This window comes from Pygoscelis adeliae, unplaced genomic scaffold (assembly GCF_000699105.1).
Source record: "Pygoscelis adeliae isolate BGI_AS28 unplaced genomic scaffold, ASM69910v1 Scaffold155, whole genome shotgun sequence".
NCBI classification, from domain to species: Eukaryota; Metazoa; Chordata; class Aves; order Sphenisciformes; family Spheniscidae; genus Pygoscelis; species Pygoscelis adeliae.
In genome coordinates this window covers 6,917,398-6,943,500 of record NW_008824932.1, presented here as the reverse complement: position 1 = coordinate 6,943,500, position 26,103 = coordinate 6,917,398, and the positions used below count along the sequence as shown (strand labels likewise).

General features: G+C 37.3%; 1 protein-coding gene across 1 annotated transcript in view; it reads left to right on the top strand.

Annotated features, from left to right (window-relative positions):
* The window catches only part of SLC9A9 (solute carrier family 9, subfamily A (NHE9, cation proton antiporter 9), member 9), a 216,178-nt gene that overhangs the window by 33,370 nt on the left and 156,705 nt on the right, over positions 1 to 26,103 (top strand). The window contains exon 5 of the mRNA XM_009325097.1: positions 18,249 to 18,364. Within this exon, the coding sequence (XP_009323372.1) occupies positions 18,249 to 18,364 (116 nt within the window). The remainder of the gene's footprint in view (positions 1 to 18,248; positions 18,365 to 26,103) is intronic.

Here is a 26,103-nt window from a genome sequence, read left to right as displayed (position 1 = left end):
AAGGGACTCCTTAGGCCGGGTCAAAGTCATATGCTGCATGGTAGCGATAGATTGGCTTCTGGGCCAGAAGCTTTGGTGCAGAATCCTGCCTGTCCTTTTGATGCCGTGTCTCGTCCCAACTGCAGTCAGCTGAAGTATTTGAAAAAGATGTGGCAAACAAAATGTACCAAATTGGTACTTAGATCTCCCTTTCTGGGTTTGTACTGGGAGCTGGGAACACCCCAGAACCAAGCTCATGTAACATTTTGAGAAGTAAAACGCTACTGGAAGATAATAATACCCACTCTTCTAGTTACATGCCCCAGAAAACATAATTTGCTTCAAGTAAGGTTTTAACTCGGTGAAATGGCTAACTGCTGCTTGGGTAGGATTTGGGCAGCAGAGGGTGGCAAAGCGCAGTTCACAAACGGACTCGGGGTGCTGGTGGGTGCTGGTGATCACCCCTCTGCAGCCCGGGTGGCTTCCTGTGACCGAACGGGGTGGTTAACATTCATTTCCAGTCTTGAGGCTTCCTCATCTAGCACGTGGGATCAAGATTTATTCCCTGATCTCTTGTCGCTCGTGCTATTGCTTAACTGCAGACAGCTCTGCTGTGCTCTTCTGTCTTGTCTGTCATACTCTGTTTGGTTTTTACCGCACATTCAGTTACTAGGAAAAACATTGTCATTGTTATTTCCTTGTACAGCCAAAACGCTGTTGACTTCGGTAGGTGTTTGACAAGTGTGAGTAATTCTGTAACGTCTCTAACCCTTTCGATGCTCCAAAACATAGACCAGTGATCATTGTACAGGAGAAATCACTATGAAAAAAGAAGGCTGCATGTGTGCATGTGTATAAAAAACTGAAATGTAATATAAAAAGTATAATGTGTAAGTTAACATAGCAAGAACTCCAAACTGAAGGAAGGAGAGATCTTAAGGCCAATTTTTAAAGTTTTGTCAAGAAAGTCCAGAAGTACTTACTAACTTAATTACTTGGAGCTATACTAACAGGCAGCCTAAAATGATTGTTTACTTATTTCTGAAGCGCTTTTTACTTTTGTGAGTAGTCTCAAAAATTTTTCCCATCTGTGGAGGCCTGGCCTGATTTTAGAAAGACTTCTCTAATGTGGTATAAGCAGTATCTCCTGAACTGTGGTTCAACCTATGGTACAGACTGCTACTGGCAAGCATTTTGAGTGATCAATTGTCCATACGAGATTAAAGTAAAAAAAAAAAAAGATTTCTACAACTTGCAGCTTACGGCGAAGTCTAAATAGAGACTCTGTAAAACTGTGTTTGTGTGTTAAACAAATTTAGCTACAGCTGCTGTATAATATCAAAACCAGAAGTTACCATAGTTCATAGTAGGCAATGCTCAGTGAGGTAATACCAGTTAATTTATATCAGTGTCCTCCCAGGAAGGGAATGTTCTTCAGTCTTGCTCGTTTAGGAATATAATCTTTCTCTGATTTTTGAAGTGATGAAGTGAAGGAGTAGGTCACGGAGGCACAGAAATTACAGCAAGAAAAGAGCTATTAGACCATATAGCTCATTATTCCATCCCTCAAAGGCTACTCTACAGCGCATTCTTGGGTACTTTGTCCAGTGTACATAAAAACCTGGGAGCATGGAAATAATGAAGGAGCAATTCTAGTGTGCAGAAATGTCAGTCCTTTTCTCTCTGCTTTGATCCAGCTATAGGATGAAGCAAAGCAGTAATTGCTGCCATTATAGAGAACAAATCTATTTGCATTTCTACAGTGCTTCAGCTCTAGCTGTGAATGTCTAATCAGTCCTATTGCTGGAAAAATATTTTCCAGCCTCTTGTCAAATCTATGTCTGATTGCAGTGCATTACTACATAGCCACTTAACTCCACCCGTGCCCTGGCCCACATCGGTAGAGGGCTGCGGTGAGAATTTTTGAAGCCAATGCTGGCGTGTATGAAACATAATATAGCAATGTCAGTGGTTCAGTCAATATTCCTTTCACCTCTAGTAGAATACTGCCCAGCATAACATGCAAGGGTAACTGTGCTTCTAGAAGAACTGTAAAACTCTGAATAATGCATGTATAAAGATCCCATTGCACACTTTTGCAGGAATAGTGACATTTGCCCCAATGTCCTTACTAGCTTTAGCCGTAATAATTACATTGCATTTTTCTCACCCAGACTTCCCCTGCAGTTTTGATTGTAGGCTGTATTTCTCATTCCCTATTCTACATGTTTTATCAGTGATAAGCACTATTCGGTGACTGCTACATTCTGATGCAAACGTAACTGCACGATGTGTCACATACTTATAAATTTACCCTGAATCTGAGTAAGTTGCACCTGCTGTTATACCAATCAGTAGTGTTGTTCTGCCTTCACAAACCTGGAAATTTAAGGTCATTTTAAGCTTAGTACACGGTTGTCAGGTCTGATACAGCCTCTTTGTTTCCATCACCCAGCACAGAAGTGTTGTAACCTGGCCAGGTTAAAGATCCCTATAGGAAAAGGAGGTGGCTGGAACAGCACAGAACTGGCACACTATCAAACTGCTCCTGTGAGCAGTGGACATGCTAGAGGCGAGGACAGATCATTCCTTACTCCTAAGTTCCAGCTCTGCTCGCTCCTTGATAGCCCTTGGTTCAGCTGAAGGAGCCCTAAGATACCACGTAAGGGGAAAATGTCGTTCAATCAGTTGTCATAGACTTGGTGAAGAAAAACAAAAAGTGTAACTTGCAATGAAATAATCAGCTTGTTCTTACAGGGGAAGTTGAGTTTACTTTCCTCCTTTTTATTATCAGTTAATTTATGTTAGTAAACATTGTGTCTTATAAAGCGTTGTATCACATGGATTTGGTTTACTGATAGGCAAATGTTTATACAATTCATCTGACAGAACTGTTCATGCCTAGAACAGAAAAGGGGACTCTTTCTCCGAGCTCTTTAAATACTCAAAGATCAATAAAATACACAAAACATGTTCAGGGCAGTGTCAGGGACTGACAGTCATGCCCAGTGAATAATGATGTTAAGTCCAAAGTTAGTCGTACAGTTACTCTGCATTTACACCCTGTTGACAGGAATCAGTGTCTAGGAGCAATAGTCAATCTGAGCAAGTGAAGGAAAGGAGACACAACAGTTTTTTAGTGTTATTTTCAGCTAGCCAAATCCCATATGCTTGCCTTATTCATGTTTGTATTTAATTTGAGATGTAATTCACATGAGTTAGGCAAAAAAATTATTTGTCCCCTGGTTTGATGTTTTTACATACACATTTAAGAATTATATCCCCTGTAATCCACTGTCACTATGTTAGAGCTGTTCCAAAGTCAAAATCTTTTATACAAATATCGCAATCTTTTCTCATCAAACATATTTATTCTTCATATATTTACAAAGTAAATTTTCCATGTGAAAGCATACCTCACAACTGCATTTCCATTTAATCAATTTAATTATCATTCATTTGCCTCACCCAGGAAACATTTAAGGCAATTTTCCACTTAATCATTTCAACTAAAAGCCACAGTAGTAGCTTTAGATTTTAAAGGTTGTCAAACCTCACCCTGTAGAATGGGAAATTTTATTTGGTAAACAAGACACACAACCATTATGAAGGCCATGTAATGGGAATAGTGTGTCCTGTAACTGGGCATGTGGAGTTTAGAAAAGCGCCCTTCATGAGATGCATCGAGTCAACCTGTCCTAAAGATGTTACTTCCACAAACTGTTCAGAAATGCTGCGGTAAAATTCTGTTTTATACATCTGACTTGTGCCTGTGTAAGTCTTCTTAATCGGATCCTAGTGCTTGTAAAATAAAATACTATTCTTTAGAAGGTTGTTCTGCCTTCAGGGGAAAGGAAATGAAAAACTGGAGAGGGAGTGAAGTAGGTCTTGACACACCTGTAGATTTATGCTAGAGGTTCAATCGTATATCCTACAGGATCCTATAGGTTTATGTGCTACAAACCAGAAGGAATAAGCACTAACTGCCACGTACTGCCTTCCACTAGCAATAATGAACAAAATTTCCTGGCAATTCCTAAGCTCAAACGGGACCTGTCCTTGGTTGTTGTCAGTGAGGAGCATGGGTATAGGATAGAGCCACAGGATGTACTGCTGTGTGGTTGGGGTTCATGCAGTATGAACTCCATTAAAAGAAGAAAAAAAACAGTTTCTACACAGGGCTTTTTACAGGGTTGAAGCCTGTGAGGCAGAAGTTTATGGATCACTCTGGTATGGTCCAGATCTGACAAAAAGCAGCATGCATTCTGAACATCTAGTATTTTCTTGCTAGCACGGGCAGGAGGTTTTCATTTGCATTGTCATTCATTACCTTGAACTTGTCAGTTGCTTTTTAACATACTTCAAAGCAGAGAGTAGGGAATGACTTCTCTAATCCCATCCCTCACACTCTCCACAAAGAGCAGTTGCCTAACATGCAGTGTGTTTCGTTATTACTAGTCTTTGCCCCAAGGGATTTTCTGTGAAAAGGCTGGAGCAAGTTAGTTTCAAGTCATCTTGAGGCTGAAGGTTGATATTTTCGGGAACCAATCTGGCAGAAATTTTCAGGACCTTCTTTCAGGCCGGTCACTGGCATAAACCACTCCCTGAGGCTGCCTGAGGAGTAGGGACTGGAATGGGCAGTGAATGTAGAAACAGAAGGCTGCTTATTTCCATCTAGCTGCCCAGTATTCACTCTTCCCCCATTCCCAGCGCTCCTCAGGTACGGTAACTAGCTGAGCTATCTTTGCCATAGACGTTTTGTGGCATCACAGAGAAAAAAGTCAAATCTTCAGCACAACGTTGTCATTATCATAATTAGCCATAATTAAAGAACTGTTTTAACAGATGCATATTTGATGCATTTTGATATAAAAATAACAAAACTACAATGAAGAAAGAGCTATGTTCTATGGAGCAGAACCAACAACACTGTGTGAAAGATCGGATTAAAATATTTGTGTACCTACTGAACAATGTAATCTGTATGATACAGTCATATAATCAGGTTGGGGAAGACACAATTGTCATAATACTGCAGACTCATAACTGCAGACTCAGTTATAGGACACTGATACTTGTCAATTTTTTTATTATTACAACTTCAGAAGCCACAAACCTATTAAATAAGTGTTTTAAAATAAAAACACAGTAGCACAATAGGGGGCTTCTTTGGGACTCTGCTGCTATATTTAATGTGTTAAGGGAATATTTCTATCCAGCACACCAATTAAGGATAGAAGTATAAGCAGGAGATAACCTGTTTGCCACAAGTTAAGTAACAGTGTTGTGAAGCTCGTGTCCTGCTGACTCATTCTGAATCATATCAGGACAAACACTTTCACCCTGAGAAGTTATTTACTGGCCTAGAAGGTTCCTATTTCTGAAAGTTTATCACACTAGTTTCGTGTCACATTAGACTTATCTGTATGCCTGTCATTCAGGTAATTTTTTAATTTTTTTCCAAGAAAAAAAATCATGGCTTTTACCTGACCAATGAACATCATTGGACATTAATACTCTTCTATCCCTAGAAACAGGAGTTAGCCTGGACACAGGAAATCTTGTCATTCTCCTCCATCCTTGTTTGCTATAGCAAGGGTGCTGTTTAAAGAATGAACCCAAACTTGAAGTGTTTGTTAAAGGTTGGATGGGTTTCTTTTCCCGTCTACACACTTACAGAGATTCTCAGACATTCAGAGGTCTAATTTTTGGATTTCAATTACTAAGGAAGAAAATCTGGCACAAGACTGAACCATATCCCAAGAGGTAACCACACCCTAACTTAGAAACATGAAACTTAGGGTTGATATTCTTAAGTGTCCCTTATTTCTGTGGGGGACTGAACCAAGCCCAGGCAGATATCTGAAAGCTCTCAAGCCTTGGCAAGGTCCCTGTCTGTCCTGAAAACATTCAACTGTTTAATCAAAAGATGTATTTTACATTTCAAAGCTGCACTATAAATTAAATGTCCATCTAGGGTACCTGACAATCTCCACTTACGGTATGGGTATGAATTCCTCTCTTCTTTTTTTTTGAGCACTTGTTTCACTATTTGACTGAGCTAATTCAATAAAAATGCTAAAATGGTTTCAAACAAGTTTCTCTATAGTTCATTTCATGCCCTGTTTTACAGCAGGTTATTCTCTAATTTACATTATTCTGAAATCACAAACTGACCGTAACTATCTTTTAGTGGTAATACAAGCTCATTTAAAGAGAACATCAGGTGCTTCAGTGAAAACCTACTGTAACAGGTCCTTGCAAATGTAAGATCATGGTTTTTATGTATTTTGATGGGACATATTAAATGAAAATATATTTGTATTTTATATGTAAAATTCAATATTTACACTGTATTTTTAAATGTGGGGCAAAAATATTGCTGTTTCAGAGTCTTTGGGGGTTTTCATTCTGAAATTTAGAGAATAGCTGAATTATTCATTAATTATTTCATAGTGAATAATAACCAGAAGCATGAGTCTGTCTTCCACATAGATTGATAGCGGGTTAGTATCTAGTGATGTTTCTATACTTGGAGAGGGAGTTCAAAACTTTACTGGTTCTCACTTTCTCGACTCAAAATACTTTTCTTCTGAATTTCTGCTGCATCAGACTTCTTCTTCCTTTTAATCATTCAGGTCTGCAAGGTTTGAAGACTTTTCCTAGACTGATCTTTTACACTAACATTCTCAACCGTCCTGAAACCTATTTCTGAAAGTAGGATTCTGCTGTTACCTGGAGTTCTGAAGAAAACTCATATAAAAGTTTCTTTGACACAGGGAATCTTCTTGAGGTTGAAAAGAAAAGACAAAATGATCCTCATATATACCTCTGTCTATAATAATGAGGTGATACTCCATGGTATTAAAGGTTAGCACATTTGAAGCCAATCAAAGGTGAAGAAAACAGATACAAACTTTTGTTCTTGGTCTGTAGCTAATCTGTGATACTTAATGCTATCAGATGTTGTTAAAGCCATGGATTTAGCAGAGCCTTTACTAAAGTCAGACATTTATATTGATAATGAGATGGGATTAGGGGTCTTCACATTTCAGAATACAAAGCACTCACTCATCTGAGAACTAGAAAGACACTTCTCTTATAGAAGGAGATTTTATAATTGGCTGCAACAGGTTTTCTTGAACTTACAAAAACTCTTGAATGTTTTGACAGGCTAAATTCTTCAGGATATTAACATCTTGTAGGTAAAGAAAGGACCTTGCATGTTCTGATTGCTATAATCATGATAACCTTTGAAATAACTCGTTGGTGACCTGAATTCATTGCTGACTGACTGAATTAGCCAATTAATTAGTGAATCTGATTTACCCGACTGACTTTATGTTTTAGTTCAGTATGTGACAACAGTTGTGTAATATGAGAACTCAGAATTATTGACATTTAATTACAATGTTTTTAACTCCTGTAGGTAATACCTGTCACTATCTTATTTTCCCTCTGTAATCCAGATATTTTCAGTGCTTCTCTTTTCATATTGAAGTCTCTTAGTGTCACTAATATTTTTCTTAGAATTTCACCACCTTCTGTACAATGGTGATTTAGGCATTTCTAAAATAATCTACCATTATTGTATCTGGAAAATCTTATACTTACGTCTGAGTTTTTTAGATTTTATTTTTACTATCATGAGGATATCTGTCTCAGAATATGCATGTAAGATTGTCAATTATTCAATATCTGTTGGAGGTTCTCTGAACTAATAATACTGAGTAAAGTAAATCTTGATGTCATGTTTAAATCTTTGTAGTGCAATAAAATATTCAGTGGCACTATGATTTGGACACAGTACAGTTGACAGTGTTTCATGGCTCATTTGCCCAAGTAATTACGAGATTTTAGTCATCACTCAAAGATCAAATGCAGCTTTTTCATTGCAAAGAGATTCAGGTTTTTATGTATGTGATGCATAATGTCTCTGATTTAAATGGAGCTCAGGAACACAGGGTTCTTAAAGCTGTGTTATACTCATTAGAGGAATGTTAAAAACGCATTAAATAATATTGTGCAGTTGTGAGCTGTGGTAAATTGCTTTCTATGTCTTTGATGCAAAATGTTGTAAAGCTATAGTACAGTAAGGGCTATTTGAAAGTCAGTCAGAAAATAGAGGGTTGGTTTTTAAAAAAAAAAAAACTGAAATACCATTTATTGACAGTTTCCAGCTATGTTTGGTGACCTCAACTAACTTTTCAGCTCATGTATGTCCACACTTTACTCCCTTTTTTTCACTTCCTCACTTACTTTTGCTACATTGTTAGCATTACTTAGCGAAATCTACAATTGCATCTTGAAATTTTGAGCCTGGGCAAAATGTTTTTTCCATTTTAAAGGAAAGCATCTCTATATCTCAACAGATATTTTCCATGGTCAAATGTACTACAGAAGACTAACCAAAATAAAATTCATACTGACATGTAGCAATTCTTTACTTTCTTGAGCACGACTCCATAGGAGGTTGTTTTTAAGTAAGCAAAGGCTCAGATATTCAGGCTTTCTGACCACTCGGGCATTCTGCATAGTCTCATTCAAGCCAGTCCTCAAGCATCAAACACAAATATGGTTGGTCTTTCCTAAAGTCAAAGGACTTAGCTTACTCGGGCACGACAGCCTTGCAGTTGGGTAGAGGTACAGCAAAGGGTGCAGACAGAGCCAACAGTAACGTCTGAGCTTGCTTTCAGTGATACAGTGATGACAGACTAGCACAGGCCTCTGCTGCTATCTTGCATACACGCACCTTGCTGAAGCCCGTGACTGGATATGTTTGCATGTGTTTCCATTGATCTCTCCCAGTTTCAGAGTAAGGACAGTCTCTCGCTTTGGTCCTGTACCAATAAAGGTGGGTTGTAGAACTTAAGATAAATATTTTGAAGCATGTTTCAGGTCTCTTCACTTTTTCTGTTACAAGTGGCCCCCAAATTGACTGATACAGAAACCTGGGCTGGCTTTTTTTCATCCACATTCAGTATCGGTTTGCTTGATTGTTTGAATAACTCTAAACAGGTATCACTTTCCCAAAAGTCCAGTACCACAGGAATATCTGACAAGCTAAGCTACTGTCCTGGTTTCGGCTGGGCTAGAGTTAATTTTCTTCCTACTAGCTGGTACAGTGCTGTGTTTTGGATTTAGGAGGAGAACAATGTTGATAACACACCGATGTTTTAGTTGTTGCTAGGTAGTGCTTGCACTAGTCAAGGGCTTTTCAGCTTCCCATGCTCTACCGACTGAGAAGGCTGGAGGTGCACAAGAAGCTGGGAGGGGGCACAGCCAGGACAGGTGACCCAAACTGGCCAAAGGGACATTCCATACCATGGGACGTCATGCTCAGTACATAAACTGGGGGAAAGCTGGCTGGGGGGGCCGCTGCTCAGGGACTGGCTGGGCATCGGTCGGAGGGTGGTGAGCAATTGCATTGTGCATCACTTGCTTTGTATATTCTTTTATTATTATTGTTACTATTATTACTATTTTATTTCAATTATTAAACTGCTCTTATCTCAGCCCACGAGTTTTCTCACTTTTACTCTTCTGATTCTCTCCCCCATCCCACCGAGGGGGGGGAGACTGAGCGAGCGGCTGTGTGGTGCTCGGTTGCCGGCTGAGGTTAAACCACGACAGCTACTTATAGTACCATGGTTACTGAAATGCAGCTTTTCTTACTTATACCCACATACATAATATCTGTGAGGTGTAAATTGTGTTTCTCTCCATTAAGCCTTCCCGTCAAAATTTCTGATTTAAGAAGCAAACAGAAGATCATCTGTGATTACTAAAAAAATCGTGGTGGTAGATCTTTTCCATTGCTCATTGTGAAAAGCTAAGCAAAAGCACTTCTTACATCACCTAATGTCCTGCCAGGAGCACAGCTGTGCTCCCTTGAACTGTTTGTCAGATCTGTAGATGCTAAAGCTATGCATATAGTTCTAACACTCAGCTGTTGAACAGCCATTGTGCTTCAGGTAACTAGGTATGCACTGGATTCATAAAGCCAGTTTCTTTTCTGTTCTTCCAGTTATTTCTATGGCTAAAGGGATTTTCTTGCTGTGCGATTTATACAGAATAGCTTGAGGCAAATTTATTATTGGTTTATTGTTACCTGAGACAGTTTGCTGAGGTTTTCTCTTGCTTTGATTAGTTAGCAAATGATTTATTGAAGAAAAACCCATTATAATATCCTTTCTAGTGACAAAACTGATTTAAAAGACGACAAAAAGAAGAATATACTAGTATACAGAGCACTTTGAAACAATGAATCACTGTAGTCAAAACATTTGATGTGAAGCATTCCACTGTATAGAAAAAGCTATAGGAATATATTGGTATGGTAGAAATAGAAAGATCAGAATAAAGGACTACGTATTTCATTTTCACCTCTACTATTTATGTTTTTCATCATACATTTTAAATTCTGACTAGTGACTTCATTACTGTTGTGATATCGATCAGTCAATCACTATGTTACTTCGTACACGAGCAAGAATAAAATCATCTACTTTTCCTATTGTTGGCTTATTAATATTGCTATTCCTTGTGAAAAATAAAAAATGCAACTCAGGTTTTTTTCATCTTTTGCTTGCATGATTACAATCTGTAGCTATGTTCAACTGGCTTCAGGCTACAAGATAATCATGTCTAGATAGAGTAAGAATCTTTGGGGAGTTAAAATATGAGATGAAAAATTCTCTGCAGATTAGAAAACGTATTTGGCAAGAAAGATTTAAATTACAAGTCTCATTCATGCTACGTAGCACAAACACTTTAAATCTGGAATTATGCTTTTTAAACCTTTAACTCAATAAAGACCCTTAGCAGTGAGATTCAGCAGCGATGTCGGAACGAATAACAAAACTGAAGAAAATACAACTGCTGATAAAGTTAGCAGGCAGATGGGGCTGTCTGTATGGAGGATGTGGTGTGTGTATTGTACATCTTCACTTCGCGGTTTCTGTTACATTCTAATTATGTCCCCTACAGCTTTAAATTAAGAGTAGATTCTTTTAGAACTGATAGATTTTCCCTTTAGTTTGCATGTGAGGATGCAGTTACTTATCAAAGAAGCAGCATCCTATAAACCAACCTGCCAATTCTTGTTTATTGCCATAATTTTTTCAGTTTGCTCTAGTGCAGAGGGAGAGGTGCTGTGATGCCAGTTTATGCAAGCCGAGGATTTGGCCAGGATTTTTTAGGAAGCAAAGCTCAGTACAAGTTTTCTCACCTGACTGCACCATTCAGGCATATTTTTACCACGAGAGATCTGTAGGATTTATTTCAACTTGTATTTGTCTCACCTCACATGTACCTAAGCTATGTTACGCCAAGGTAGCCTGCCTGTCATTGTCATCTTGTCCCCCTTCGTTCACTTTCATGCATATATAGCCCCTCTCAACAGTTCTTTTGGACACCATGTTGTCTTGCATTCCCAGAAATGCTGGTAACTTGGGCTGGTTTTTAACCAGCTACATTTCGGTATAGTACAGCCTTTTGTTGTGTGTTTAGATGTCAGGTATGCTGCTTACTGACATGCTTCTTATGTGGCCTTTCTCATCCACCTATACAGCTAAAACTCTTGCCAGGCTTTCATCTTTCCTCTCTTGATGACTCCAGTATCTTTTTCCTTCACAGATGTGGTCTGATCCCGTTTGTGGCTATTCACAACACGTTAAAATCGTTCTCCCAGCCACTTGACAGCTTCTTTCTTTGCATCTTTCCTCCAGCCTCCCCATTCTATTCTGCATCAGACATACCCTGCTTGCTTCTATTTTAAAACGACAAATTATCTCCCTTGTACTAGCAGTATGCTGGATAGAAGTTTTACTATTTAGGACTTTCTGACAAGAGCTTCTCAAAAACCCCCAAAGCAATTTCACTCTCTCTTTTTAGATCCCTTCTTAAAACCAGCTGTTGCTAAAGGAAACTCTTTCAAAAAATAGGCTTCTGTTGAGCTGCATCTAAAGCTCTTCCTGAACATCTAGATAGTTTCTTGTATAGTAATTACTCTGTAAAGTCCTTAGGAGAGGGCTCTTTTATTTTCCTCTACATTTAAACAGCAGCTAGTTCAAGAATGTCCCAATCCCAGAGTCGCCTTCCTAGAGAGCAGCTTTATAAATAACTTCACTGGAAACTTCCAGCAGTACCCAGACAGCCAACATCCTCTCCAAACTCCTTTCCTTAATGCATGGCAATAAAAGGTTAGTAGCAGCAAACCTGTGGTAGTAAAAAACCTGGACCTTTTACACATGGAGATTCTTCCCCCTTTTATCACACAGGCAAGCTTTAATTCAGTCCAGCTTCAAAAATGTAAGGACAACCCAATGCTCAGAATCAATAAAGCCTTGTAGAATTTTTTTCTGGTTCTTCAGTGTCTGTCATTTACTTTGATTTTTTGTTGGTCTAAAGTTTATTTTGCATTGTTGTACTGAGATTTTATGTGGTCTACCTGTCGATTCATACTGGAAATTATGGTAGTTAAAGCTCAGTTTCCCAGAAGATGATTCTTACTTCAGCAAGTCAAATATTTATATGGTATCTCCTCTATTGTGTAATGACAGCATTGTATGTAGCATTTTTTAGAGATGAGGCACTTTGTAAGTGCCAGACTTGCATAATCTGGAAAATTCTGAATTCTCCTGTGTTTCATTACATTACTGTTTTTTTCTTTTCCTGTTGAAGTGGCAAAATACTTGCTCGAGCTTGATGGGCTCCTCCCTGCACTTTCAAAAAAATTATGTTTGGGTGTAGAAAATGTCAGCTCTCCTGCAGCAAAGCTAATCTGAGTTTTATTCTTCTATTGTATTACTTTATTAATATCCCAAATTAATATTCCAAATCATAGAATCATTTAGGTTGGAAAAGACCCTTAACCGTAAACCTAACGCTGCCAAGTCCACCATTAAACCATGTCCCTAAGCACCACATCTACAGGTCTTTTAAATACCCCCAGGGATGGTGACTCAACCACTTCCCTGGGCAGCGTGTTCCAATGCTTGACCACCCTTTCGGTGAAGAAATTTTTCCTAATATCCAAACTAAATCTCCCCTGGCACAACTTGAGGCCATTTCCTCTCGTCCTATCGCTTGTTACTTGGGAGAAGAGACCATCACCCACCTCACTACAACCTCCTTTCAGGTAGTTGTAAAGCGCGATGAGATCTCCCCTCAGCCTCCTCCTCTCCAGGCTAAACAACCCCAGTTCCCTCAGCTGCTCCTCAGAAGACTTGTTCTCCAGACCCTTCACCAGCTTCATTGCCCTTCTCTGGACACGCTCCAGCACCTCAATGTCTTTCTTGTAGTGAGGGGCCCAAAACTGAATACAGTATTTGAGGTGCGGCCTCACCAGTGCTAAGTAAAGGGGGACAATCTCTTCCCTAGCCCATGACCAAATCATTTATTCACAAATATTATTTGCAGTACTGAACCATCACTAAGTCCAACTGAGAAATCTTCATCGACTGTTTATTACTGATCAATTTACTTGCCATTTCTTTCTAAAGTATAATGTTTCTAATCATGTGGTTTCTGATCACGCAAATAAATTGCTGAATTTGCATATTTATTCATGACAATAAGAGGTTGATAAGGGGGTGGAGCAATCCCAAATCAATTCCCTGCTCTGTATTGATTGTATATAGCTCCTTGAGCAGTCATACATTCCTAGATGCAAAAAAGACATGGTTTGAGACACTTTGTTGCCTAGCAGAATTCATAGCTTCAAGTTACCTGTACAAAGCTAGAGGGACACAGAGGAAAAAAAAAACTTTGAGTTCAAAAGGTAGGCTGAAGCTCAGACTTCCATCACCAAGGATGAGGACCCAAATCACCTGATACCACGTCACACTTTCACATTCATGCACTTTCTAGCTGTTTAGTTTAATGAATAATGGCTAATGATAAGCAAGGTGGAGCAGCTTCTAGGCACTGGGAACCTAGAGTCTCTCTTTGGCATGTTCTTAGTATCTAGGAAAAATGAAGGTGAACAAGGTGAAGCAGGGTTTTGAATCTGAGGCTCACATATCTTTCTATTAGAGTTGAGTAAAAAGGGACTGCAAAGTGGAACCACCTCTTTTTCATTCAGCTTTGGGTTTTGTGAGGGCCAGGTCTCAGCATCTCTCTAACAGACCTCACTGGCAAGACAGGTCATTCACTAGTTTGTGAATCCCAAAGGATCTTTAGACAACCGGTACATGCATTACACAGTGCTGGACAAGCCCCCCCAAAAAGACCTGTTGGGAGTTAAGAGGCTTTATGGATGAAAATTAAGTGTGGAAAGGCTCTAAGGCAGCAGCTCTGAGGGTTCAGATTTTCAACGTAAGTAGAAGTCTCCTAAGTTCTTTCATAGATCTGTGCCTCATTCTTTTTGTTCCAGAGAATACTACTTGCTAGTTCATTTTGGGAAAATAAAAGAACACTATCTCCAGTGGCTAATACAGTATTCTAAATGATACACACTTCGCAGTGTAAATGCAAAATCCAGTCATATACAGAAAATAGTTTCTTAGTGGCGTTTATTATCAGAGAAGTATCACGTAGAACACAGAGATAAAGGTCCCATAGTTTAAGGGGCAACCACTTTTCCAAAGAACTTACAATATAGATTAAAAACAAGATTTTAAAAAGTGTATGGATTAAAATTACCTTGCAAGTGTATTTTAAAGTTAAGATTTTCAAAGCCACATGGGAAATTAGGGTTACATTGATTTGCAACTCAGCTTCTATTTCCTTTATGCAGCCTTGAAGATCTCAGATTTGATATTCTAAAAGAATAAAAAATAGAATTTAGCATTCCAGATTAGTAAAAAATAAAAAGTAAAGTAAAACAGATGATTTCACAGGCAGGAATCGGAAATATGGAGGTACCATCCTACTAAATAGATCCAGAGCTCCCAATAACGTTAACTTGATTTGTGTCAATAGCCTACTCTGTGTCAACAGTGAGCGCTGGGTTGGGAATGCATTCTAGTGGGACAGGAACATTCTGGAGGAAATTCAGTCACTGACACTTCGACTTATTTACAGCTTTTTAACAGATATTTTAATGATTTTTTTATAACATATATATTAAATGCATTGTTGAAGATGAAAAAAGCAATCAGATTTGCTGAAACTTGGTGGGTGTAAACTTGCTAAAAATAACCTAGATGTATCAAATGAAATGACAACAGCCCTAAAAATCAGTAAGACTATTTTTTTCATTCTAGTTTATAATAGCAATAGGGACATCAGTGCAGGGTGTTTCCTTGGGATTAATGTCCTGCTGTCCTTGGGGTATGCTTTTCTCACTGGGTTTCCATTAAGAACAGTTATGTTGTGTAGTACTGGATGATGTTCAATATCACTATCATTGGGAGCTGAAGTATCCAGCTGAGATCCAACTTTTCAATATGTAGTGGGAAAGTCACACTACATCATCAACTAATACTCTAAGAAGAGTTATTAACATTTCTTATAGATAAATTGCTTTATTGTTTAAATTTGACTATATATTAGACTGAAGTCATTAGACTATATACGTCACTGAAGACAATGATAAAGCCAGAGTGACATTTTTGAATAATAAAAAATTACAAGCTGGAATACACAGGGTTAGAGTCTGATCTCAGTTTTACCAGTCTAAAATGCAGAGTAACTCCTGTGATTTAGAATTGGAATTTCTCTTAGTTCTAATCTGTAAAACTGAGAACAGCATCTGATGTCACGTGCAGGATAACAAAAGCAATTCTATTTAAAATTTAAATTTAAAAAATTCTAAACACATGACATACCCAGCTTGTGATATATCTAGAGAAATATAATAAGGTAAATTTGCATTTTTTTAGTGTATGCGCGAGTATATCCTGTACTACGATGAATTTAAATTATTTTCCTGAGAGCAAACTGTCAGCTGGTATAAACTGCCATAGTTCTGTTAATTTTACAAACATCAGAGAACTTACTCCAGTTCAGAACCACCCTTTGATTTCTAGTTTTCAAAATAGCCTCTAGATGAACTTTTTGTGTAGTTTGGAGAAGATGACAAGAGACCAAATTTTGGGATGAGTAGAAAATTATAATTGAAAATGAAATAAATTATTTCTGTTTTAAAGTTATTTAAAGTTATCGTAAAGTTATTTAAAGTGAAGGGGGGGTTGCATTTTGTATGGCTGTGTCTAGCAAGAAATTATGATTAATGATCACTTTAATGTATTACCTTCATTAAAAATATACAGCTTTTAAAGAAAAGATAAACCAGTGTGTTTAAAAAGTTAATTTACAATAGGAAATTATTTCTGTGCATGTTTTCATATGTGTTCGATGGAGGAGGTACAAGTACAGATTCTTGTGGTTTCTTTAAACTGGCCGTTTCTCACATAATCCAAATGTATGTCTGTACTTAGTTGGGTTTATGTTTGAAAAATTGGACCTTTGCCATTTTAGCATTACCAAAATGTATTAAGTAGTTCAGGAATTAAAAAAAAAAAAAAAGCATAATATTCTGAGCGTGCTGTTCTCTTTTCTCTGCTGGATGAGGGTTAACATCTCAGTGATTAAATCAGCACCATTGTTTAGTCTGATCTTCAGTTTTATTTCCCTTTGCAGTGCAGCCAAGAATTGAACGGTACGGGAACTAAGACCAGGTTCTGTTAGTCTTCTACTGTACTAAAGTTTATGGCAAACTTAGACCTTCTATGTCAATGAAAAACTCCTGAATCCAATTTTGTCCAGTTTGTCTGCAACCTTGTACAGACAGTAAGCAGAGACATACTGAAAATATTGAGTAATGTATAAGAAACAATGCTAAAGACCAGGATGATGTCTACACTGGGTATTTAAAGAATTATCATGTCTAAATTTGCCAGATAGTCAAAATTTAATTTTATTTATTATTTTAAAATATTTTTAACTGAGTCAGACAAGTATCTCTGGTCAAAACTGCAAGCAGGGTTGGGCAATTATTTCTAAAAGGCACGCATATGTTCACTTCCATTACTGTTGACTTTTGAGACAATTGCAAATCAGGATAGCAGCACCACAGTCAGTCTTTGAAGAACTCATACCTTAAAGAAAACATATTTGTGCTGGGGATAAAAAGACTAACTGCACTGCAGGGTCTTGAGTCGTTGCTCTCTGGGAATGGAGAGAAAGGGAGTTCATCAGTCAAGGAGACCCACAGCTGGATAAATTCTTTTAGAACAATTGGTAGCTAACTGTTTGCTAGGCAGCTTATGTAAATACATACACAAATACTTAGGACCATTGGGGAATTCTGTGGTGACCTCTTTGCTTCCCTCTTCATGTAATAAGTTAACTGTACTTCAGAAAATTTACAGCTTGGTAAAGTATCTGAAAACAATTTGTAATTAACTCTCAGGCTCTTTGTTTAGTAGCACTTTATCTGCCGCTCAGATCTTCTGTACTTACGTGACTTCAGAAACATCGTGGTATAGCCGAGGGCAAAATGTTGCGAAGTATGTGAATGCATGTAGCTCTGTTTAAATGATTTTTTTAAAGTCTGTAGTTAGAAGAGCACAGTTGTCAGTTTATGTGTTGTGTTTATGGAAAAGGTATTGAAGGCAATGCGGGTTTTTATTAACTAGATTGGAAACGTACAAAAATTTAAAAATCTGCTACAGGTTCTAACAAGTGGATTCCTTTTTTCAAGATATTTCAAGATTCTTGTTAGAATACGCATCTCAGATAGCATTGCCTAGTTATATAAACCAATGATAACATTTCCTGTGAAACCAGTGAGGATTTAGCAGTGCATTTTGAAGTGTGACTTTGTTGCTTCACTGTCATTGTGAGTTCTTAAATATCCGTCTCATTTGGAGACCTTATCTGGAACTTTGAATCCAGCTAACATTTAAAAGCTGATAGAATAAACAATTCATTTAGAAATATTAGAGCAAGCAACAGAGCTGGTAGTGGAACTGCCTTTGTTTAAATGTTCTACATTAGACAAATTAGTCTTAATAATGTCTCCTTAAGCTTACATTATCTTTCCTTTTCAAAAATAAACAGCTAAAAGCATTGTCCTCTGCTACCGGCAGATAACAATTATTCAGAAAAGTCTTTGCTTTGGAATTGTCTGTGACGTTTCAATACAATACTTGAACAGTTGAATAGGAAATAGAATTTTTATATGATAGCAGTTTATGTTCAGTATTCACGTGACACGTTTATTTAAAAGAAGCTGAAGAGAAGAACCTGCTTAATACTGTAAACTAAGCACAAGTGTTACATACTCTGTCTGAATGCCTGTCTTATCTTTCCCCTGACAGGTTGATAATGTATGGTTTTGTGAAGGCCATGGTACACATCGGCCAGTTAAAAGGATGGGAATTCCATTTCACTGACTGTTTATTTTTTGGATCACTGATGTCTGCCACAGATCCAGGTAACCGTTTAAAATAAATTACTTTTTCAAAAGTCAGAAGAGTAAATAAGAACATAACTGCATGTGCCATAGAAATGTTCAAAGTCTCTGTTCCTGATTTTTTATTCCCATAGCTGTTAAATGACTGATATTCTGATAATCATAAGGCAAATTCACTCCAGAAATCCCTTCTGTTTGTTTTAGTAACTGGTTTACCTGTGTTTAAGTCACATACTTTATAAATGAAGTTGCTGGGGAGATTGGAAAAATTTTGTTCTCCAATCTTCAGGACACCTATCTGTTCATTGCTGATATGAGAACTGCTGTAAAGCTGGAGCCTCACGGTTAATAATTTAGACATTGCACTCATGTGTGATCTAACCCAGTTTGAAGTTACGGGGAACATAGCTTTCAGATTTGGCCATATAAATACTGTTTACAAGGTATCAGTTTACAATTTGAATGCAGTGTATCTTGATAAATACAGCTCTAAAAAGATAGATACCAACAGGTTGACTTGAATTTGCAGATGTGAGATTTAAAGCCTAAAGTTACGGTAAATAGCCAAGTCTGGGAAACAGACTCAGTGAATTTTGGAATCACAGAATTACAGAATCATTTAGATTTGAAGGAATGTCTGGAAGTCTTCTAGTCCAACCTCCTAGTCAAAACAGGGCTAACTTCAAAGTTAGCCCAGGTTTCATAGACTTGTCCAGGTTTTATTACATTGAAAATGTTAATAAGAGTACTCTGATATTAAAAGGAAAGTATTGCTTTTTGCATCTGTGGGACAACAGCGAAGGAGGAGGTGAAAAAAGGATTTTTTTGATGTTATCTACAAAGAGACAAAGTACAAAGTCTGCAAGGGTACATTGGATTTTTGTAAAATTTTCAGTTGAGCTGTTACAAGAAGCGGAACAGAAAGCATTTTGTGATGCACATGACATGTTGCATTAGTGTTAACTACCCTGAGAAGCTTCTCTGAGAAACTTATGAATAAATCTCTCAAATTCATGGCTATTAAAAGAAATGACAAAAAGCAACATTGTTCTACAAATTTGTTCCATTCTTTAAACGAACCCTCAATATTTAACAAAAGACTTTGAGCTTGTGATTTATCATTCTGATGGCTTAAAAATATGGTGTAAAACAATTCATTTCCACAAAACTGGTTGTTGCAAGATTGCTGTAAAAGCTGCATCAAATTGTTATTCTCAAATCAATCCAAGCACCCAATATGCGGCCACTAATCACCCAACTACTTTAAATAAGATTCAGCACATGATTGGAGCCTATCCTCAGAGCAAGAGAAAAACACAGAAACTGAAAGCACAAAGAAAACCTTGGAAAACAAATTGCTTATGGAATAAAAGGTTGCTTACAGCTTCCAAGTCCATTTCTTGATTGTGCTATGAATAGAGTTTTGCAGTTGGCTTAGTTTCTTTTCCCATTTTCCAGTCCAATACTATTTAGTTTCACAAATGAACGTGTTGACTTATGAGGAGAAATATATAAGACAAAGGCACTGATTTTGATTATAAGAGCATGAAATCACCACTGATTAATCTGGAACAATCGTGAGAAAAAAAAGAGAAGTTCCTCTTGCGCTGGAAGGAATAAGAAGTGACAAGAATTACTTTTCCCAGAGTTTTAAATAGGCTTAAAAAACTAACACTGCAGCAGAGAAAACTACTTCTAGTGTGATGAACTATTATTGATTAATACTGTTATTAATTACTCCTCTGCTTATATAGAGTGTCTGTGCATGTCCAAGAATTTTTTTAATGTTCAGTCTTGCTCCCTGTTATCTATTCACAATATTCTAAGCTGTTTCATGTTTTTACTAATCTTATCTGTAAATTTCAGTCGCTCAAAGACTTAGAGAATTTTGAATGAACTTTTGCTTAATTAAATGGTAGACATTGCTGAAAATATTTCATTGTGTTGTAGTATTTGCTGGTGAATTATATCTCAAGCCATGTAAAGAGCTCATTGGGATTCCAAAATCAGTTAAAATATGGTCCCCCGGAGGACTGATACATACTAGGGCATAAAATAATCAGTCTAATGATTTTATATGTGATATCTAGCTTTAAAAAAAAAAGAATTCTCTGGTAAAATGTTGTTAGTGTTATAGAAGTAGGACAGAATAATAAATTACTGTCCTAAGATGAAATAATAAATTCCTGTCAGATTTGCTACCTGATTTTTCATTTAATTCTTCACTGTGTAGGATTATAAACTCATTTCAAAAAGAGATTTAATTTCCCTTGGCTATGGAAAGCAATTAAGTCTCAAAAGATGTTAAAAACTGATCTGTTGACTTGACAGAAGTCATTTTGATTGAGTTCCTTATTTGTAATAGTAAAGATGACTGGTAGATGTGTACATGTTAAATGAAGAATTTTACTACCAGGGCAGTAAACAAATGTATGCCAGCTAAAAGTTGCTAATATTGTTAGGAAGAAGGAAATAATGTCATAGCACTCTGTAGGTTTTAGTTTTGAAGGGTATTTGAAGATCTCTAATACAGAGATTTTTGCATAAAATTAGTTCAGAAGAATTGCTCTTATATGCTGTGGGTTCCCTTATATAGAAAACTAGCACTTGAACTAAGATTAAGAATTGAATTTATGACTGGATATACTTGGGACTGTGTTTTGCATTATAGACTGTGATTCCTAAACATCTGTGATACTTCGGGATGCCTCAAAAAACTCTCACGTCTCTAGAAAGAAAAGGTGGAAACTTTAGGGTCGAAGCAAGGTTACTTTCAAGTGAATCATTCATTTTACAGGAAATATCTCCTTCCGATAATTTATCATTTTCAGCAGAAAAATCTTCTCATTTCGAGACTTCAGGTGAGAGGTTTTATTTCCAAGAAATAGAATTTTAAAATTCCCAAATTCTCCCTTCATTAGTCTTTGATTTAAAACATCAGACCAGTATTTATATTTTCCTTTATTCTGATCAATAGGTATCATTTACCATGTAAGTTGCGGAAATCATCTCTTCTTATGATTTCATCTGCTTAACGCAGCACAGGTTTCACCGTTTCACTGTTGAAAGTGTTTCCCTTGTGTTAGCATCGTGTTTTGATTTCTAATATAACCTGACTCTGGAAGTTTTTTGGTGTGATCCCTTCAAAGGAGATGGAGCAGTTCCTCCCTCTGTTCTGGTACTCGCGTCATTCATCAAGAGCAGCAAAGAGACTGTGGAAAAGGTGCTGGTGTGGGAAGTGGAGCCCCCGGCTCTCGGTCCCTGAGCATCAGAGACCCGCAAAATGAAACTGCCTCACGTGTGAGCACGGATAAGGATATTCTGACAACAACTGTCCTCTGCAGTCAAAAAGCAGACGCAGCAATAAGCCCCAGCAATAAGCTGCTTCAGGGTACCAGTGGTTGTAATGGAATAAGGTGAATGACAGAACAAAGCTGGCACATGAATGAAAAGATTTGACCTCTGCCTTAGCCACCAATAAATAGCTGAAAAGGACAAACTTTGGCAGTTTGTCTTAGCTGTTGTTATTAACACATTCTGTGCAATGACCTTCCAATCCAAAGACATTTCATGTATCTTTAGCACTTCGGGGTTTTTTAACTTCTGACATTTCAAGCATAGAAAACAGATTTACCTTCACGAGGTTTGCTGAAGCACAGCTATTTCTGAGCTATATGAACTCCCTTACCTTTGGCCATATTGATAATCACAAGGCTCTTCTCTATTTGAAGTTACTATGGTTACAGCAGAACTGAAGATGTGAGTTGCACTGCTGCTGTTATTGATAAAATCGGATATTTATCAGAAAGAGCAGTTTCTGTTTCTCATAAAATCAAAGGATTTTGCATTAGGAAGCAAGGTAATACATTTTTATACACTGGTTATATAAGACTGTTTATAAATGTGTTTTTAATTAAAATATTTTTATGCTTTATTCTTATTCACCACTGAACTACTCTGTGAGTAGCGTGACTGATTAGTAGGAAAAGGAGACTATAATTAAAATTGGAATTGTTATTTTTAGAGAAAAATGGATAGGAAATGTAAGTGAGATTTCTCTCATCTTATTTTCTTCCCATTTGATACTGCCCTCCTAAAAGAATTTAGGCCCATGAGCTATGAAAGATATTAATAGTTCTAGTCAGAAGATTGAGGTACAATAATACCAGTACTTTATATAATGGTCTCATTTATTTTCTGAGCTTCCTTATTCTTTTCAAACACAACACCAACGAAGTGCTGGATACAGTTAGCTTCGGGATTGTTGTAGTTTGCTGATATTTCAGTTACACATAAGTTTTACAGGAATTAATAACGAGACAATTTGTTTCTAAATATGTCAGAAGATATATTTCACAAACCAGTTCCACAGACACTTATTCTGACTTGGGTACAACCCAAATCATGCTAGGCTTAGCATCTAACAGATATTACCTCAGTCCATGAAGTCAAAGAAGTGAATCAGATTTCTGTTGGCACAAATACTGAGAAAGTCTTAGCTGCTTCATTATTTCAGGCTTCCCATCACTGAATTTTTTAATGAAGTTCACAGCCCTTTCTGAGTCAGAAGCTGATACATGTTTTTTTCTATTTGTGTCACTTTTCCACTGCTACAAAAGATGTTTGTTTGCTGTCTCCCAATTACCTGCCCTTCTAGCCATCTAGTTCTTTACCTATCTCTATCTCTGGCCTCGTATGCTTAGGTGGAAATAAGAGGTGACATGCTGTGTACTTTAATGAAACGTAGTTTGGTATTTTTATAATACATATTGTAGCTAATGAATTGCACAAGTCTTTGAGTAGTTACCACACAAAAACCAAGCCCTACTTGCTGTTCCTCAAAAGTGCCTTCAGAAAGCCAGGGAGGCCATACTTACTGCAATGTAGTATCTATGACCTTTACTTCGATATGAAAGTTCTCACAGATTAGATATGTTACTGTTGCATATGGTAGCAAATACTGATTTTTTAAAATCAATTCTCTTAAGTTTTAAAGTCATCCATCATTGACAAAACATGATGTGACTACTTTGGACAATGATGACTATTCACAGAGTATTATTCTATCCAGAGAGTAATTTAACTTGCTTCCATAGCAGAGTATCGCATCCCTTTTAATATGCCCGTTCTGAACTATATCCATAGATTCTTTTAATTAATGAAGGCAAATGTGATCTTGAGGAAATGACTAGACGGTGATTGGCAAAACAAGGTGAAAATGTTTTATTGAACTCTTAAATGGGGTGGATGTGCTAAAGATTATGCAGTTCTCTGTTCTTATGCAGATACTATTTAACATTTTCATTAATGAGTTGGCTAATGCAATAGAGGATGCTTCTTTAATGTATAATACTGTGCTGAGAGGAGATTGCAAACACTTTGAAGGACACGATTAGAACTCAATATGAGTCTTGCAATGATTTAAAATCAACAAGGATAAATGCTACGCTTAGAAATAATCAACTTCGTAGATGGAAGATAAGAAATGAGCATTCACTGCTGAAAAGGATTTCAACTTTACAACCTGAAAATGAGTCATCAGTACCAATACGTAGCAAAAAAAGGAAAACAGGATTTATTAACACGTTCTACAGCATCTTTTCACTCTGTTTCTTGACAGCAAGTGTCAACTACAGTACTTGGATCTGATTTTGGGCACTGTATTTCAAGAAAGATATGGACTGATTAGAAGCAATTAGAGGGCTAGAAAACATTACTGAAAGGAGAAGATTGAAAGAAGTGAGTCAGTTTAGGGAGGAGATGTCTGAAATGAGTCTTGGAATAGGCAAGATGTTGCTGGAACAAAAATGGGAATAAACGTGACAAATTATTCATGTCTCATTAGGCTAGGAATGGAAATTACAGACTTGAAGAGCAGGAGGGGAGATTCAGGTTAGACGTTCAGGAAAAACTGCACTTATAAATTGTATGAATACTGAAGAGCAGGTTAATCTCCCTTGGTATTTGTGAAACCAGCATCACTTCAGTTCTTTAAAAACAGATCAGATAAATATCTGTCAGCAGTGGTATGGCTGAAGCTTGCCGTGTCTCGGGCCAGACAAACATAGGGACAGAGCAAGGTCTCTCTTCCTCCAGAGACCAGAATTCTTCAGTCAGGGACAGGCTACGCTGTAAAGAAGATCCAATAACCTCCACTGGGAATGGGAGAAACATTTGAAATGGAAGATACTTTCTGAGAACTGGGTGAACTGGGGAGTCTCTCTCAGAAGAGGCAATTGATGCATTGCTGTGTTGCTTTCTTTATTATTTTGCTTTCATTTGAAAAGATTTTAAGTCAGATTTTGGGGGTAGAGATGGGAGAGAAAGCAAGGAGAGAAAGCACGAAGAGAAAGCTGTTGTTTTCTTAGGAGGCAAGAGGAAGGAGAGGAATGTGTAGGCATCTGTCTAATTGGCTTGGCCTGCTACGCATACATACCAACAGTACATTGGACTTTGATTACTATTTTCTTTTCCTTCTGTCATTATTGCAGGGACTATTAATGTGAGCCCAAACTAATTAGCTAATAATCAAAAGCTGGAAGTGGCAAACAGTATTAAGAAAACAAGTCTGTTGTTATGCCAATGACATCAAAGAATGGGAGGCTAAATTAGGTCCACATTTAGCACATTAAGGCAGTGTTGCTAATCAAGCGAAAACCTTAATATAGATATTGGTGAACCAAGAAAGTATCTTTGGCCAATAAAACTCCTTCCTGCACCTTTGAGCTGTTCTGGGGAAAGAACTCTTTTCCTAGTTTAAATTATAACTGCACTGGGAGTAGATGGGTGAGGTTACCAGGATGGTTAAATATAACTAGCTAATTTAAATATAGCTATATCAGCAAATGTTCAGTTACACACATCTCCTAAATTGTCTTCTGTAGAATAACACTTCCAAAATTCTTCGAAGTTAACACATCAACAGAGATCACTTTGACATAAAATCTCACAGGAAAACTGAGAATCTATTTTGGGTTTATAAACTGATTTTTAGATTACACAGATATTTTAAGAAACCATTATGTTATCAGTAATGATTTCAAAGTTCCAAGAAATGTTATTAAGACAAAGCATAATCACCTGTTCATGTTTTTGTGTGAATTATCAGCAGTCATCTCAACGTAAAAGTATATAATTTTCATTCCTGAAATGTCAGATGTTAACACGGCATCCCAGAGGCACTCCTAATCTTTGGGATTCCTGAGCTGTGAGGACTGAGTCAATTGCACAATTATGTACTAGAATGAGCACCAGTGAAGCAGTGAGTTACTGTGTAATTTTTAACCATACAAATAACTGGGGGCCTTTACATTAAATTCTGTTTGAAAAGAGAAAGCTCTGCTTCATCCATGCAAAGAGAGAACAATAGTATCAACACAGAACAGATAGCCTTCTTCCCTTGGAGATTATGAAGTGCTAGGTAGATCTGGGGAAGGATTGTGATCCCCTGTTTACAGGTAAGGAAACTGAGGCATAAAACAACTAAGGCATCCTTTAATATCTATATGACTTAACTACCTGAATATGAGCCAAGTGTCTAAGTGCCCTTGAGGATGTGTGTCTAAATGATTTGCCCAACTTCAATTTAAATTCAATACACTCTATTTTTTTCTGTTGTACTGGTAAGATAAAAATCAAATATAGCATATAACTCAGGGAGAAGGAAGGGACTTAAATTAACGATATGCTGAAGGAACTTTAAAATGGGTTACAAGTATCAGACATCCTGATCTGGATGAGAGGGCTTCATGACTACAGGT